The sequence below is a fragment of the Podarcis filfolensis genome (genome assembly GCF_964270895.1).
Source record: "Podarcis filfolensis genome assembly, chromosome: 18".
In the NCBI taxonomy this organism is placed as follows: Eukaryota; Metazoa; Chordata; class Lepidosauria; order Squamata; family Lacertidae; genus Podarcis; species Podarcis filfolensis.
In genome coordinates this window covers 6,820,538-6,838,940 of record NC_139622.1, presented here as the reverse complement: position 1 = coordinate 6,838,940, position 18,403 = coordinate 6,820,538, and the positions used below count along the sequence as shown (strand labels likewise).

Genomic DNA, 18,403 nt, shown 5'->3' with positions numbered 1-18,403 from the left:
AAAAAACCCCGCCCCCTGGCAAAAAACCCCGCCCCTGGCAAAAAACCCCACCCCTGGCAAAAAAACCCCACCCCTGGCAAAAAAGCCCGCCCCTTGGCAAAAAAACCCCACCCCCTGGCAAAAAACCCCGCCCCCTGGCAAAAAAACCCACCCCCTGGCAAAAAACCCCGCCCCCTGGCAAAAAAACCCACCCCTGGCAAAAAATCCCACCCCCTGGCAAAAAAATCTCACCCCTGGCAAAAAAACCCCGCCCCTTGGCAAAAAAACCCACCCCTGGCAAAAAACCCCACCCCTGGCAAAAAACCCCCGCCCCCTGGCAAAAAAACCCCACCCCCTGGCAAAAAACCCCGCCCCTTGGCAAAAAACCCCACCCCTGGCAAAAAAAACCCACCCGTGGCAAAAAAACCCCCACCCCCTGGCAAAAAAACCCACCCCTGGCAAAAAAACCCACCCCTGGCAAAGAAACCCCGCCCCCTGGCAAAAACCCCCTGCCCCGTGGCAAAAACCCCCGCCCCTTGGCAACCCCCCCCTGGCAAAAAACCCTGCCCCGTGGCAACCCCCCCGGCAACTGGGGAGGCCACTCACTCTGGGGCTCGAGTTTGCTCAAGATGGGCTGAGCACCGCTGGCAGCCGCCGAAGCAATGGTCTTGACGCCTTTCTCGGCCACGTCGCAGACGGATTTCACATAGGGATGGCTTTCCTTTGTGGATGTATACGCCGCAGAGACCATGCTGTAGGCGGAACTGACCAGTGGGAGGTTGGCTACCCTGCCCGCGGCATTCTGACCGGGAGGAGAAAAAGAAAGGAGGATATAAACACAGATATATAAACTTAGGGCTTTTGCGGGCGACACAGTTATTATTTGTTGATCATCCTTTGTGAAATACAAAGACGGTAAGTAAAAATAAATAATAATAAAAATAGGTAAAGGGACCCCTGACCATTAGGTCCAGTCGTGACCGACTCTGGGGTTGCGGCGCTCATCTCACTTTATTGGCCGAGGGAGCCGGCGTACAGCTTCCGGGTCATGTGGCCAGCAGGACTAAGCCGCTTCTGGCGAACCAGAGCAGCACACGGAAACACTGTTTACCGTCCCGCCGGAGCTGTACCTATTTATCTACTTGCACATGACATGCTTTCGAACTGCTAGGTTGGCAGGAGCAGGGACCGAGCAACGAGAGCTCACCCCGTCATTGCGGGGATTCGAACCGCCGACCTTCTGATCGGCAAGTCCTAGGCTCTGTGGTTTTAACCCACAGCACCACCCGTGTCCAAGTAGTAGTAGTATTAACAACAACAACAACAACAACTTATTATTTATACCCCACCCATCTGGCTGAATTTCCCCAGCAACTCTGGTCAGCTCCCAATTGAGCGTTAAAAACAATACAGCATCAAACATTAAAAACTTCCGTAAACAGGGCTGCCTTCAGATGTCTTCTAAAAGTCAGACAGTTGTTTATTTCCTTGATATCTGATGGGTGGGCGTTCCACAGGGCGGGCGCCACCACCAAGAAGGCCCTCTGCCTGGTTCCTTGTAACCTCACTTCTCGCAACGAGGGAACCGCCAGAAGGCCCTCGGAGCTGGACCTCAGTGTCTCAGGTAAGAAGGGAGATAAAACAATTTGGAGACTTAGCTGGTTTCTATATAAACGAAGATAAAACTAAAATGCGGGCCAAAAAAATCTGCAAAACAAAACGGGCATTGGAGTGGGAAAAAGTTGGCATATTTGGGTATTTGGTTAACACAAAAAAACTGTAGCGCTTTTCCAGAACAATTGTGTTAACGTACGGAAAGAGGTGAAACTAGGTTCATCAAGACCCTGCCTGCTACATTCTGACCGGGTTTTTTGGGGTTGGGGACGGAGGAGAAAAAGAATGGAAGATATTAACGCAGATATATAAACTTTGGGCTTTTGCAGGAGATGCGTTTATCATTTGTTGATAATCCTTTGGGAAATACAAAGAAGGTATGAATAGGGTCCCTTCTGACTATGATTCCACGAGGCCAGCTGGGGTTCCGAGGGTCTTAGCGGCTTCAAGGAGGGAATATTATCCGAGACAAGAGATTCTGCAAAAGGAAACTAGCGCAAAGGAAGTTTTTCCAGTGCTGCCGCAGCAGAAGTCTGGGTTGTCACAATTCCGTCCCCTTGCAAGCAAACGAATAAATCAAAGCTGATTGTGCAACCTGGACATTTCACCTCATAAAGTAGGTTGGGGCGAGAGATAGTACGGGAGTCATGAGTTTCATGACGCATCGTGATTCGAACTCTGGCCTCTACTCCATTTGTGAGCCTCTGAACATAGAAGCCAGAAAAGGGGATTAAAGAAGAGCAGTTTAGTTCTCCGCAGGAGCCCACAGCTGCTGAAGATTTGGCGTTCTGAATTTCGGCATGGCGTTTGCCCCTCGATAAAAGTCGCAGAAAAACTAGAAATTGCGGTTAACCGGGGCAGTGTGGCTCGCAGGTCGATGGGCAGAGGAAAGACAATTGTGCTGTCACGCGAAAGAAACGTTTCTTTCTTTCTGTTAATTTTGTACAGATAAAAACTTCAATAAAAATTACCGTATATTTTGCTCTATAAGACTCACTTTTTCCCTCCTAAAAAGTAAGGGGAAATGTGTGTGCGTCTCATGGAGCGAATGCAGGCTGCACAGCTATCCCAGAAGCCAGAACAGCAAGAGGGATTGCTGCTTTCGCTGCACAGCGATCCCTCTTGCTGTTCTGGCTTCTGAGATTCAGAATATGTTTTTTCTTGTTTCCCTCCTCCAAAACCTAGGTGCGTCTTGCGGTCTGGTGCGTCTTATAGAGCGAAAAATACGGTAATAAAAAATATAAAAATAAAAAATGTGCTGTCATGCGTTTACAGCGATTAGACCGTCCTGAGTTCGAATCCTGACTCAAGCGGAAGACAGTCACTGTCGTCTCTCGGGCCAGCCGACCTTACAATGGAATCATTTGCTGTCCATGAACTAAAAGTCACTGTTGGCTAGTCAGGCTAATGAGGTTGTAAACTGGCAAAGCTCAGAAGAACTTTAGAAGACACCTCAAGGCAGCCCTGCATAGGGAAGTTTTTTGATGTTTCATGTTTCATTGTGTTATTGTATATGCTAGAAGTCTCCCAGAGTGGCTGAGCCAACCCAGTCAGATGGGTAGCGTTCTAATAATAAAATTATCACAAAAAAATATTAAAACACCAGCCGCGCTTAGAGGTCCCTCAACCGGCAATGCAACAGAACATACATTTAAGCACATCCAATGTGTGTTTAAAACACATGACTTCTGTTTCCCCTCGCTGGCAAAGATTCCTGGGAACTGTAGTTTAAAGGAGCTGGGAACTGCAGCTCTTGGGAAGGGAGAGTTAACTGCAGTCCACAGTAAAAAGGTAAAGGGACCCCTGACCATTAGGTCCAGTCATGACCGACTCTGGGGTTGCTGCGCTCATCTCGCTTTATTGGCCGAGGGAGCCGGCGTACAGCTTCCGGGTCATGTGGCCAGCAGGACTAAGCCGCTTCTGGCAAACCAGAGCAGTGCACGGAAACGCCGTTTACCTTCCCGCTGGAGTGGTACCTATTTATCTACTTGCGCTTTGACGTGCTTTCGAACTGCTAGGTGGGCAGGAGCAGGGACCGAGCAACGGGAGCTCACCCCGTCGTGGGGATTCGAACTGCCGACCTTCTGAATGGCAAGTCCTAGGCTCTGTGGTTTAACCCACAGCGCCACCCGCGTCCCTTACAGTCCGCAGTAATGCACTTTAAATGTTTGCAGATGTGCTCCTATCAATCTGCTCCTTGCCTGCCATTGCCAAGTACAATTCATAGTTTCGGCTCTGACCTTCGCCACTAAATAGAACCAGACGGTTTCGTTATTTCAGCTTCGCTCCGCAAGACGGTCAGGCCTGGGGAGGGTTGGGAATGCAGCCCATTGAATGCAATTCCTTGGAAACAAGCCAATCCAAGCACTTGACTTTTGCTCCCGTGAGATGGGGCCGCCTTTGTGCCACTTTGCTGCAATCACATTTGAGCAGAGATTTTGAAATGGCAAGCTCCAGCGCTTAATCCAGAATGTAGCAGCTAGACTGGGGACTTGGAGCGGCCGCCGAGACCATATAACACCGGTCTTGAAAGACCTACATTGGCTCCCAGTACGTTTCCGAGCACAATTCAAAGTGTTGGTGCTGACCTTGAAAGCCCTAAACGGCCTCGGCCCAGTATCCCTGAAGGAGCGTCTCCACCCCCATCGTTCCACCCAGATGCTGAGGTCCAGCGCCGAGGGCCTTCTGGCGGTTCCCTCATTGCGAGAAGCAAAGCTACAGGGAACCAGGCAGAGGGCCTTCTCGGTAGTGGCACCCGCCCTGTGGAACACCCTCCCTTCAGATGTCAAAGCGATAAACAACTACCTGACATTCAGAAGACATCTTAAGGCAGCCCTGTTCAGGGAAGTTTTTAACGTGTGATATTTTAGTGTATTTTTGGTTTCTATGGAAGTCGCCCAGAGTGGCTGGGGAGGCCCAGCCAGATGGGCGGGGTATAAATAATAAATTATTATTATTATTATTATTATTATTATTATTATTATTATTATTACTTAAGGACTCTATACGGGCTCTTGGATACCCCATAAGGGAAGAAGGGCAGATTTTGTTTATAACAACATACCAAATAGAAATTATAAGAAAGTTGAACTATACAAAAGACAAATCGTTGGAAAAAACAAAACCAACCACTTACTTTCGGGTCTTGTTCTTCGGTTACTGTAGAGGCGGCAGCATCATTTTCTGAGGACGACATTCTTGCAGCTAAGAAGGAATAAGAAAGTCTCTTGAGTCACACATACAGAGATAATCTTGGGGGTAAAATCCAGGGCCACAAAGACATTCCCTGGTTGGAGGCTGGGAGATAAGGCAGCCACATGCGATTAGCAGCTCAGAAGGTCCAGAAGGTCGATTTGGGATCGGGGGAAGAATCACGTCTGCCTTGGGCCGCTGACAAGTCTCTTTGCAAAAAGAAAAGAAAGACACCCCACTCTTTTCCTTGACAGGGAACGAGGCCGTGGGGCTGGACTTGGCTCAAGGTTTCCTAGTTGCAAATCTGTGCACCACACGGTGAAAGATGTGCTTTGGGGTCAGGGTGGATAAAAATCAATGATTAAATAAAAAAATCGGATTTTTTAAAAAATTTAAATCGTTTTTTTTTTAAAAAATGGATTTTTAACATTAAGTGCTTTTGGAGCAAAAAAGATTTTCTCTTTAAGTTACATTAAAGTCCAAAGGCTATTAATCAGGAAATAAGGATTTGTTTTAAGTTTTTCACGTGTGCTAAAACTCAGTCTATGGGTTTTTTAAAAATTGTTTAACCACATCAGTTAACAAACATGGATACCTTTGCTATAATGTTACTGTTTTCGTTAAATAAATTGTTTAAATTGTTATGAAGGGAATGATTGCTTTTCTCCTTCAAACAAAGCACAGCAGAAAAGTTGCCCAAGTATAAACAGTCAACTTATTAAACCTCGCAATAATTTCGTCATCTATGTATTTCTAATAGTATAACCAAATCGGTAATTTTCGATATAACTGTAAAAACCACTCTGAAAATTTATTATACCAAAAACGAAAGCTTCATCTGGTTGGAAATAATCAAGATTATAGCAGCAAGAATGAGTCTTTCTGTAAAAAAAATAAAGATCTAAATCAAGTCTTACAGACTAGTGATTTAAATTGTGGTTTAAATTGATTTGATTTAAATCAAATCCACCCTGTTCGGAGCAAAGGTCTTCAATCCGGAACTGGGCATTTTATTATATTATTATTATTATATTATATTATATTATATTATATTATTATATCATATCATATCATATTATATTATATTATATATTTTATTTTATTAAATTATATATTTTATTTTATTATATATTTTATTTATTTATTTATTATTTATTTTATTTTATTTTTTGCAAAATGCCAACTCTCTTTCCCAGCGTGTCTCTATATGATTTGATTTGAGTACTGAACCTAACAGACTCCGAATGGCAATGAATCAGTTGTGAGCCACTCAGGAGTTCTAGAGAAGCGATGTAAATTCAGCGGAGCAGAATTGGCTTTGGACGCCGAAGGTCACGAGTTCGAATCCAGAAATCCCCAGTTGCGGCCTCGGAACCCTGGAGAGTTGATGCCATCGGGTGTCGTAAGACCCAGTGGCCTGATTCTGTACAAAGGCTCCCCAGAATCCTTTGCTTTTGGGAGGTGGGCTGGCTTGGCAAACAACTCCAACTCAGAGGTTGTTTGTTTGGCAAGACAAAGCCTAGACAACTACCCTTGCCACATTTTCACTGAGTGAAGGACTGCAACCTTCACCCAAAAAGATAAATTTTGCAAGACTCCCCGCCATTTACTCAAGCAGAGCTGTTTTGACATCACACACTTCTCTTTGGAAAGACAAAACCCATCATAGTTGTTTTAAGATGAACCGGATAGCCAGCGTTTAACAAAGTAATAGTAGCCACCCCCACTCCAAATTCCTGTTGCTGGAAAACCCAGGAGGGGAGTGTTGAATCTACAAGCACCACCTGGCATGCGGGATGAGACCCTGCCTGTCTGCGCACTCTTTTGCCAGAGTGGTCCCTGCTCTGGTTATCTCCTGCTTGGACTACTGCAAAGCGCTCTTTGTGGGGCCACCTTGGAAGGTGACTCAGACATGACAACCAAGAACGTGGCTGCCAGACTGGGAGCAGCCGCCAGGACCGTAGAACACCGGTCCTGAAAGACCTTCATTGGCTCCCAGGTCGTTTCTGAGCACAATTCAAAGTGTTGGTGCTGACCTTGAAAGCTCTAAACAGCCTCAACCCAGTAGACCTGAAGGAGCATCTCCACCCCCATCGTTCAGCCCGGACACTGAGGTCCAGCTCTGAAGGCCTTCTGGTGGTTCTCTCACTGCGAGAGGTGAGGTAACAGGGAACCAGGCAGAGGGCCTTCTCAGTAGTGGCACCCTCCCTCTGGAATGCCCTCCCGTCAGATGTCAAGGGAATAAACAACTACAGTGGTACTTCGGTTTAAGAACAGTCCTGTTGATGAACGATTCGGCTTACGAACTCCGCAAAACCCGAAGTAGTGTCCCGGTTTGCGAAGTTTACCTCGGTCCAAGAACAGAATCCGAACGGTGGAAGGTCACCGGCGGCGAGAGGCCTCGTTAGGGAAAGCGCGCTTTGGTTTAAGAACGGCTTCGGTTTAAGAACGTACTTCGGGAACGGATTAAGTTCGTAAACCAAGGTACCACTGTATCTGACTTTTAGAAGACATCTGAAGGCAGCCCTGTTTAGGGAGGTTTTTAACGTCTGATGTTTGATTGTGTTTTTAATATCCGGATTTGCGGCGTTCAGGAGCCAAAACGTCTGAGTACCAAGGCATTCGGGATCCTTATGCCTTATTTCTGAGATGGCAAGCTGTTTGGAGCTGGTGTTAACATTTGTCAGTGAGTAATTACTAATCATATGGGATGCGGGTGGCGCTGTGGGTTAAATCACAGAGCCTAGGACTTGCCGATCGGCAGGTCGGCAGGTCGAATCCCCGCGACAGGGTGAGCTCCCGTTGCTCGGTCCCTGCTCCTGCCCACCTAGCAGTTCAAAAGCACGTCAAAGCGCAAGTAGATAAATAGGTACCACTCCAGCGGAAAGGTAAACGGTGTTTCCGTGCGCTGCTCTGGTTCGCCAGAAGCGGCTCAGTCCTGCTGGCCACATGACCCGGAAGCTGTACGCCGGCTCCCTCGGCCAGTAAAGCGAGATGAGCGCCGCAACCCCAGAGTCGGCCACAACTGGACCTAATGGTCAGGGGTCCCTTTACCTTAACCTAATTACTAATCATAACAGCCTAAGGTCACTTGAGAGCGCTCTCCCTGCGGTTTGATGGAGGTAGAAACTGTTTCATGCCTTGTTACGCTGCCGTTTCTACGGGGTGTTACGCTTTGTATTTATTACCCGTGCTATGCAAAAATCTCCAAATGAATCTGAACTTCAATGTCTAAAATCCCTGGTAGAGGACAAGGATGCTGAGATCACGTTAAGGGTAGCCAAATTCTGTGCGATTGCTATAAAACTTAGGGAACATGCTGTGCTATCATAATGATTAAGGCCTTAAATGATAATTTTAGGTTATATGTTAGTAACTAAGTTTTAATTTATATATTTTTTTAACTGTTGCTATATCTGTATTGTCCCTGTTATACCTATTTGCAAACTCAAATGTATTCCTATCGTGTTCTATGACTTCCTTGATATTGTATGTGGGCTGCAACTGGTCTGTGACCGAAATACAGTGGTACCTCGGGTTACATACGCTTCAGGTTACAGACTCTGCGTTTCAGTTTGGGGTAAGTGTGAACTTGAAATATGGGATAGTATTGAGTTTCTTCCCATTCCTGTGTGTGGAGCAGGGCTGCTGAGGAGTGCAGTACAGTGGTACCTCAGGTTACAGACGCTTCAGGTTACAGACTCCGCTAACCCAGACATAGTGCTTCAGGTTAAGAACTTTGCTTCAGGATGAGAACAGAAATTGTGTTCCGGAGGCGCGGCGGCAGCAGGAGACCCCATTAGCTAAAGTGGTGCTTCAGGTTAAGAACAGTTTCAGGTTAAGTACGGACCTCCGGAACGAATTAAGTACTTAACCCGAGGTACCACTGTAATAAAATTCAATTGATGGGCTTCAATTGAGATTCCGGCATTCCAGGGGGTTGGACTAGATGACCGTTGGGTCCCTTCCAACTCTACAATTCTATACGTGAAACGAGGACCTTTTTTTTGCCTCTACTTTACACTTTAAGCCCTACTCATTCACTCCCCCACAATGAAAGCACATTTAACCCCAACCCCCAAAATCCGGGGAACTTTAGTTTGCAAAGCACGCTGTTAACTATAGCTCCCTATGAGCTACAGTTCCCAGAATTTCGTGGGGGCAGGGAAATGTGATTTAAGCACACCTCCACTATGCAAGCTTTTACATCCCTAGACTTTGAGATAATAATTAAAAAGCTGGCCATCACCCCAAAACTTGCGGTAAGCAGCTAAATATTTCAAATCCAGCTACAGCCCTATAAATACTGACTCAGAAATAGTATTAAAAGAAGAGATGGATAGTGAAACCATTGCTTTCGAAGTATCTGACCCGAATTGGGAAAGAAAGAAAGAAACTGCAAAGTCTTTTAGCTCACCTGAAGGGTCCGACGGAGTTTCAGCTCCAGCAACTGTAAGAGACACGCCCGCGCCCACCTCTTAATATACTCCGGAGTGACTCCCCTTCCTCGCTGTCTGCAATCAGGAGCAAACAGGCATCATGTGAGCTCCGGAATGTGGGTGGGGTTAGAGGGGGAAGGGTGGGGGAGAAGGCGATTTTTTCCCTCCAGTTCCTGAAAGTTTGGTTCAAAACGAGCAAAGTGAAGCTCCACCCCCGCTGGAGGAAATGAAAGTGGAAGTGGGCGAATTCGGAGCCGACGTTGCGATCTTCTGTAGCACTGGCAGGCAGAAATCCAACCGGGGCAGCAACGCCCTCGCAGCTTCATTTTCTTGGGGGTTGGCTAAATCACACAGCACTGCTGTCATTCCCTCTTGCTGAAAAATCAAGTTTAAAAAATGGTTCCTGATACAAGTGTGAAGCTCACAAGCAAAGAAAACAGAGAATCTTAAATTGCAATCCTATGGCTCCTTTAATTCGGAGTAAGCCCTGTTGGATTCCTTGGCACAATCTCCCTGGGAGTAGCTCCCCTCTTGAAGACAGTGGGACTTACTTTTGAGTAAACATGTGCTTATGAATCGGGTGGAAACTGCAACTCTCGAGTCTGCCCAGAGACACAGATAAATTGTGGAGTGCAGGGAAGTGTGGAAACGCCACTCTGCTTATGCTCAGAGGCAACCTTCTTTATAGCATTCCTTTTTACCCTGGAGATAACTTCTGGTGCTGGGATGCGGGTGGCGCTGTGGGTTAAACCACAGAGCCTAGGACTTGACAGTCTAGGTTGGCGGTTCGAATCTCCGCGACAGGGTGAGCTCCCGTTGCTCGGTCCCTGCTCCTGCCAACCTAGCAGTTCAAAAGCACGCCAGTGCAAGTAGATAAATAGGTACCGCTCCGGCGGGAAGGTAAACGGCATTTCCGTGCGCTGCTCTGGTTCGCCAGAAGCGGCTTAGTCATGCTGTCCACATACCCGGAAGCTGTACGCCGGCTCCCTCGGCCAATAAAGCGAGATGAGCGCCGCAACCCCAGAGTCGGCCACGACTGGACCTAATGGTCAGGGGTCCTTTTACCTTTACCTAACTCCTGGTCCTAGTGTTACGGGTGGCATCTTACAGCACTGCAGGCAGAAATCCCATAGGCGCAGAGGCTGTGCTATGGGAGGAGACCTCAAATGCGAACTTTGTGTATGTTGCATACATACAGTGTCCTGCCAGAAGAGAGACTTGGCCATAATTTTGGCTGTGAGTCTCGCAGGACCTCTCCTTGCCTTGCAGGCTTTTCTTGATGGCCTGGGAAGCCGGGACCCGGACGGACTCCAGCTACGAAAGTAGACGCTGTGGAAGAAGCCAGGGAGGACCTTCAGCAAAGTTTCATTTCAAAATATTTAAGCGAAACATTGTGTGCGTTTTAACTTTGCTGCATTCAATGTGCATTCTGCGCTCGACCTCTTCATAATGTTTTATTTATTTTAGTATTGGAAGACACAAGATTTACCCACCCTGGAAGAGTGGCAGATGAAGGTGACAGATTGTATGGAATTGGCGGAAATGACTGGCAGAATCCGAGACCTGGGAGAAGAGTTGGTGGAAGAAGACTGGAAGAAATTTAAAGACTATCTGCAGAAACACTGTAAAATTAATGAATGTTAAAAATGATGTTGGATTGAAAATAAGTGGCATTAGCAACAAAGTTAACAAGAGTATGCAAAATTGAACTGAAAATGGATGAAAGTATAGAGTTATAATATGTTAAGATATAGTTAAGATAAACGAAAGAGGGTAAGGATTTGCTGATTTGATTATTTAAATGGGGATACAAAAAGGGGAGGTGTGAGGAGGCCAAGGAAATAAGATAATGAGTTAGGGTTACAAAAATGGATTTGTTTTTATTCTTATTTTATGTATTTTTCTATGTTTCTTTTATTGTATGTTTTTCTTTTTATATGATCTTTTAAATTTACGTTTTTGTAAAACTTCAATAAATATCTTTTTTTTTAAAAAAAATGGAAATTACAGGAGACCCCAACGATAATGGAACGGCAGGCTAAATTTTTTGAGTATACAGAATTAGCTAAAATAACCTACAGAATTCGAGACCAAAAAGGGACAAAGTTTGAAGAAGAGTGGGGTAAATTTGTGGCATATATAAGTTGTAACTGTAGAAGCTTAAAGACTACAGCAGGGTTGATATAAATCCTGTGATGTGTATGGAAGGTGAATAAGAATCTACAAGAGAAGACATATATTAAGAAAACCGAAGCGGGAAGGAAGGAAGTCTGGGCGTGAATATACGCAGTGTAAATAAGATGACATAAGATGATGACTGTAAAAGATTGTTTTATTTTTGTTTGTAAAAAAAATTAATAAAAAGCAATTAAAAAAAAGAGAATGTGTTTTGTTCATTGCGTTGCTTTGAAAGTATATTTTCTTCAGCGACGTTTTATTCTGGATTGATTTATCTGACGCTTTGAGGTATGTTTGTAACCACTTTGAGATTCTTTTCTTTAAAATATAAAGCTGTTCAGGGAAGTTTTGTATTGTGTTTTTACTATTTTTTGTGGTGAGCCGCCCAGAGTGGCTGGGGCAACACACTCAGATAGGTGGCATAGAAATAAATTATTATTATAATTATTGACCATCAACATGGTCACAAGAACAAACGAATGAGGCAGGGACTTATAATGTAGTCTGAATATGCCTCCAAATTCCTGTTGCTGGAAAACCCAGGAGGGGAGTGTTGAACCATCTGGCATGCTGAATGAAACCCTGCCTGTCTGCGCACTCTTTTGCCAGAGTGGTCCCTGCTCTGGTTATCTCCTGCTTGGACTACTGCAAAGCGCTCTTTGTGGGGCCACCTTGGAAGGTGACTCAGACATGACAACTAAGAACGTGGCTGCCAGACTGGTGACTGAGAGCAGCCGCCAGGACCGTAGAACACCGGTCCTGAAAGACCTTCATTGGCTCCCAGGTCGTTTCTGAGCACAATTCAAAGTGTTGGTGCTGACCTTGAAAGCTTTAAACAGCCTCAGCCCAGTAGACCTGAAGGAGCATCTCCACCCCCATCGTTCAGCCCGGACACTGAGGTCCAGCTCTGAAGGCCTTCTGGTGGTTCTCTCACTGCGAGAGGTGAGGTAACAGGGAACCAGGCAGAGGGCCTTCTCAGTAGTGGCACCCTCCCTCTGGAATGCCCTCCCACCAGATGTCAAGGAGATGAAGAACGACACGACTTTTAGAAGACACCTGAAGGTAGCCCTGTATCAGGAGGCTTTTAATGCTTTTAATGCCTGATGTTTTATTATGCTTTTTTATTTGTGGGAAGCTGGACAGTGTAAAAATATTATTATTATTATTATATTATTATTATTATCCTGGACAGTCCAGGAGGAGACCCTGGTCGATGGTATCAAAAACCGCTGAAAGATCCACAGCTCAAAAGAAGTCAATTCTTTATTCTGGAAGTAAAACAATTCTACGGAGGTACAAAAACGTTAGTGGCACTTCAGGCTGGATTTCTCGGGACCGGCGTTGATTCCAGGGCTCACCCAAATTTCCTCTTGACCTACGCTCGGACAGTTCCAAGTGGTTACCTCCTTGTCCTTCTCCTTTCCCAGAAAAAAACAAACAAAGCCTGCTCTTTAGCTCGAAATAGGAACAAACAGCAACCCACTGGAAACCTGAACGGCTGTTTGCTCTGAATGAGCACTAAAGAGCAGTTTCCCACCCCAGAGGGCAGCAGCAAGACTAGAGGAATTGTGGTGAAGCCCTCAGTTACAAAAGAAAGGCCACCAACGGAGGCTATGCAAGATTCATGCTGGAACCACATTAAGAGCGGGGTGGGGTCTTTTTTCCACCCCCATGGCATTGGGAAGAAACTTGAGAAATTGAGCAGGGGGGTAGGGAAGAGAAATATTGTCAAAAACTGAAAGCCACAACAGGGTAGGGCAAGAGTGAAGGAGGAGACATTTCACTAATAGTTAAAACAATAGTTCAAACCTACGTTAAAAGCATTGGGATTTCCTGAATCTAAATCTAGAAAACCAAGATTTACATGGCACACACGGATAGCTCAGTCAATAGGGCATAAGACCCCCTAATCCCAGAGGTTGTGGGTTCGAATCCCAAGTTGGGCAAAAGTTTCCTGCGTTGAAGGGGGCTGGGTCCCTTCCAACTCTACGATTCCATGTTAGATCATGGCCAATGTTAGTCTTACTCAAGAGTAGACCAGCTGAAAATAATGCCCATAGCTCACTTGCTCCAGTCGTTTCAAGAGGTTTGCAGCCACTGTCAGTCCTACTCGGAAGTAGAACCATGACATGCTGGGCACGGGTCTACTCTGAGTAGGGTCAGCAGTAGATGCAACCCATTGCTTCGGAACGTTAATTTCAATCGGTCAACTCTTGAGTAATACTTAGCCTGAGAAAAGCATTTTCCTCTCTCTCTTTTTTTGAATAGTAAATTCCAAAAATTCTAGTGGCCCCCAGATTGGGTAAGTAACTTACCCAAGGCCCCTTCTCCTTCCATTTCAAAATTTCAGAGTTCTGAGCTATTTGCGAGGGACTAAGTGGCGGCAGTGGGGGAATAGGACAATATTCTCTTTCTAGAGGATGGGAGATGTATTCGTCAAACACACAAACACACAAAGCAGGTCACCATTCAGACCATTTTTTCGTTGCCGCCACCATTCAACATTCCAAAAAGGCACATCTAAATTGCAACAGGTGCTGCTTGAACCTCTGCGCACCCAGAAACACCTGGGAACTCTAGTTCTGCAAGAAGAAAATAAAAAAGCACCAGGTCTTTGAGACGAGGAACCTATGGTCCTCCAGATGTGCTGGGAGCTGGGAGCCACATCTGGAGGGCTACAGGTTCAGTATTCTCGACTTTCCTGCAGTACTACAGTTCCCAAGGATTCTCTGCAGCCACCGCAGATTTTGGAAACGGACAGCACAGAAGCTCTAAAGTTCCTTCTCCGGTTCGGAGGGCTCCTTTTGCGGGGTCTTTTCGGCGGGGTCTTCCTGGGCCTGGGAGCCAACTCCTTCTGCCTCTGGAAGCTCCACCAGGTTGGGCGCAAAAGGCCCCACCACCCAAGGGAGGGGGACGTTTTGCACGACGTAGTCCAACATCTCATCCATCGAGCTGCGCGCCTTGGCGATCCTCTCGCGGCTCTGGCTCAGGAGGGCGGCCGGCACGTCTTGGAAGGAGCGAGCCCCAGAGAAGGAGGAGTGGAGACCCTCAACGGTTTGGCGGACCTGTTGGACTCTGTCCTGGATGCCGGAGGGAAGGCCTTGGACGCTGGACACGAGGGTCACGCAGGAGAGCTGCAGCTGCTGGGTGAGGCCCCTGAGCAGGGCGAGAGACTGGGATTCCACCTGGGAGAATAAAATAAATAAATAAATAATAATAATAATAATAATATTTATATCCCGCCCTCCCCAGCCAAGACCGGGCTCAGGGCAGCTAACAACCAATAATAAGAACAAGTTGATTGAAATACAACTTAAAAACAAGATTAAAATACAGTGGTACCTCGGGTTAAGGACTTAATTCGTTCCGGAGGTCCGTTCTTAACCTGAAACTGTTCTTAACCTGAAGCACCACTTTAGCTCATGGGGCCTCCTGCTGCTGCCGCGCGATTTCTGTTCTCATTCTGAAGCAAAGTTCTTAACCTGAAGCACTATTTCTGGGTTAGCAGAGTCTGTAACCTGAAGAGTCTGTAACCTGAAGCGTATGTAACACGAGGTACCACTGTACAACATTAAAACAATTAAAACATTAAAATGCAGCCTCATCACAGGAGGAGAAAGGAAAAAAGAAAAGAGGGGGAGGGAATCAAATTGATTCCAAGTCAAAGGCCAGGTGGAACAACTCTGTCTTACAGGCCCTGCGGAAAGAAATCAGATCCTGCAGGGCCCTGGTCTCATGAGGCAGAGCGTTCCACCAGGCTGGAGCCAGTGTTGAAAAGGCCCTGGCTCTGGTTGAGGCTAATCTGACTTCCTTAGGGCCCGGGACCACTAGGGTGTTGCTATTTATGGACCTTAAGGTCCTCCGTGAGAAACAAGGAACCGCGTTGGCAACCTTGCGCAAAGTGCCCCCCCTTTAGAAACCAGCATTACTTCCACCTCAAGAGGGACTAGAACCTTGGCCTTTGTTCAAAATCTACAGTGGTACCTTGATTCTCAAACACCGGAAACCCGGACGGAAGTGTTCCGGGTTTTGAACATTTGTCAGAAGCCGAATGTCCGAGGCGGCTGTCGGCTATAGTTTCCGGGGCGCCTGCACCAATCAGAAGCCGCGCCTTGGTTTTCGAACATTTTGGAAGTCAAACGGACTTCCGGAACGGATTAAGTTTGGTGCTTTTGTTTTTGCTATTTATTTTGTGTTTTTGAGGCTCTTTTGGTTAGTTTATTTTTGTGACTGTGCGGAACCCAGTTCAGCTACTGATGGATTGATTGATTGTGTGACTGCGGCAATGGATAAAAGCCCCCCATCCAAACAATGACTATCATCATCGCAGGTAAGAAAATGCCGTATTTTCCGCTCTATAAGACGCACCAGACCACAAGACGCACCTAGTTTTTGGAGGAGGAAAACAAGAAAAAATATATTCTGAATCTCAGAAGCCAGAACAGCAAGAGGGATCACTGCGCAGCGAAAACAGCAATCCCTCTTGCTGTTCTGGCTTCTGGGATAGCTGCGCAGCCTGCATTCGCGCCATAAGACGCGCACACATTTCCCCTTACTTTTTAGGAGGGAAAAAGTGAGTCTTATAGAGCAAAAAATACGGTAGTTTATTTCTGTGACTGTGCGGAACCCAGTTCAGCTACTGATGGACTGATTGTGTGACTGCGGCAATGGATAAAAGCCCCCCATGCAAGCAATGACTATTATCAGCGCAGGTAAGAAAATAATACTGAAAAAGTGTGCTCATTTGCTGTACAGCATCAGATTCTTGACCGCAGGGTTGTCTCTCAAGGGATCTTTTTTGGGGTGGGAGGTGGGTAACTGGTCATTCGCTTTTAGAAGGGGCTGATCTCCCCACCCGCCCCCCTGAGAGAAAGGGAGGAGCTACCTCTGGCTGCACCAAAGATTGCTGTGGCTCATCGCTTTGAGCTTGCTTCTGGTTCCAATCCAGCCACATCTGATGCAGCTTCTCTTGGCCGCCATGTAGCTTGTGGTCCACTCCCTGCTTGACATTTTCCATCTGACAAGGGACAAGAAAGGGTGGGAGGGGAACCACACCAGAAGCTTGCTTTTCTTTTCGTTTAAAAAAATAAATAAAAGCCCAGTCGTTCTCCTACACCGGCTATTGCTTGTCGGTCAAGGAAAACCCTTTGGCTCCCATCAGCCTCAGCAAAAATGGCCAAGGACAATGGGAGCTGTAGTTCTGCAATGTCTAGAGGGCAACAGGTTCCTCTGCACCTTTTATAGAATCATGAAGTTGGGCAGAACCCCAAAGATCATCCGTTTCAAAAGGTTTCACTCTGGCGAATGCGGCAGATTGAACCTGCAACCTTGACGTTATCAGCACTGCGCTCTGAGTTATGTATAGACAAGGCCTGATGCGGATGGAGAATTGTTTTACGCCTCCATGCAATGCAGCCATTGCTTACCAACTCCAACGTCTCTGCGGTCCATGCGGTTGTTTTCACCAGGGTCCTCAAACATCGCCTGCTTAAATCTCACTCCGTTCCAGCCGCCCAGTGCACATGCCATCCCGCCAAGCCCTGAACCTCTGTCCCCAACCCACCGCAGTGCGCCCTGAACGTGGACAAAGGAGAGCTTCTCTCGCAACATTAGAGGGCAGTGGGCATCCCACAAAGCTGGGTGTTGGAAGAGAAAGGGCGGGCAAAAGGAAGTCCTTATCCTGACAACTGAACTGCGGAACTCTCTGCCACAGGAGGCCATTACAGCCAGCCCGTTGGGTGGCTTTAAAAGAAGGTTGTGGACAGGACAAATTCATGGACCAGAAGGCAATCAGCAGATCGTAGGGACGAAATACTGGTTTCTTGGAATCAGAAACTGCTGTTGTGCTTGCGCCCTGCTTGCCAGATTCCCAGAAGAATCTGGGTGATCACTAGATCACTGGCCTGTTCTGGCAAGCTCTCCTTTATGCCCTAGATCCCTTGCATCTTCTACCCATTCAGTCCAACCCCTCTAATCGTTTGCCAACAATACATCGCTGGAACCTTCACCCTGGGCAGCTGAAATGTGCCTTATGTGACGTCATAGCAGCTCAGCCAATGGGCACTTCTCAAGCTGTAAATCACTATTATTTATTAAGTGCATAGGGTGGTTTACAACATAGTAAAGGTAAAGGGACCCCTGACCATTAGGTCCAGTCGTGACCGACTCTGGAGTTGCGGCGCTCATCTCGCTTTATTGGCCGAGGGAGCCGGCGTACAGCTTCTGGGTCATGTGGCCAGCAGGACTAAGCCGCTTCTGGCGAACCAGAGCAGCGCATGGAAACGCCATTTACCTTCCCGCTGGAATGGTACCTATTTTTCTACTTGCACTTGGACGTGCTTTCGAACTGCTAGGTTGGCAGGAGCAGGGACCGAGCAATGGGAGCTCACTCCGTCGCAGGGATTCGAACCGCTGACCTTCTGATCAGCAAGTCCTAGCCTCTGTGGTTTAACCCACAGCGCCACCCGCGTCCCTGGTTTACAACATAACCCCCCACAAAATACACAATAGCAAAATATCCCAATAAACCACGTCCACCACCCCAGACATAAGCAACCCCAGCCCGGTTAAGGAGTGCGTAGAGTATAGATTAGAAATAAAAGGCTCTGGGATCTGTTTTCGGGGCATTCTTACCAGCTCGATGGTTTGGTGCAGCTGGGCGAGGGCATCTTGGGTACTCTGCTTGGCATCCCTCAGCTTGCCCAGAGAGTGTTGGTAGGCTCGGTGACGGAGTTTGGCCGAGAGAGACCCCAGGCGCACAAAGTAGCCCCTTTGCTCCTTCTGCTGCTCCACGGTGGCAATTTCAAAACCTTCGACGGAGGTAGCGAGTTCAGCTGGGAATGAGAGAGGGGGTGGTGGTTATGGTGATGATGGTGTTAAAGGTATCAGTTCAATATGCACAAAACGCTATGTTTGAAGGCCTAGGACTTAAAATGCTATGCACAGAAGTTTGCACCAGACGGGAGGTTTCACTCTGGCAAATGCGGCAGAAAAGGGAAAGT

At 46.9% G+C, this 18,403-nt stretch overlaps 1 protein-coding gene across 1 annotated transcript in view; it reads right to left on the bottom strand.

Moving 5' to 3' along the window:
* LOC310753215 (uncharacterized protein) overlaps positions 1-18,403 on the bottom strand; it is a 41,245-nt gene that overhangs the window by 8,085 nt on the left and 14,757 nt on the right. Inside the window, exons 6-11 of the mRNA XM_083594274.1 lie at positions 18,036-18,235; positions 16,288-16,419; positions 14,180-14,587; positions 9,203-9,260; positions 4,730-4,797; positions 586-781 (exon numbers count right to left, since the gene is read on the bottom strand). Coding sequence (XP_083450400.1) covers positions 586-781; positions 4,730-4,797; positions 9,203-9,260; positions 14,180-14,587; positions 16,288-16,419; positions 18,036-18,235 — 1,062 coding nt within the window. The remainder of the gene's footprint in view (positions 1-585; positions 782-4,729; positions 4,798-9,202; positions 9,261-14,179; positions 14,588-16,287; positions 16,420-18,035; positions 18,236-18,403) is intronic.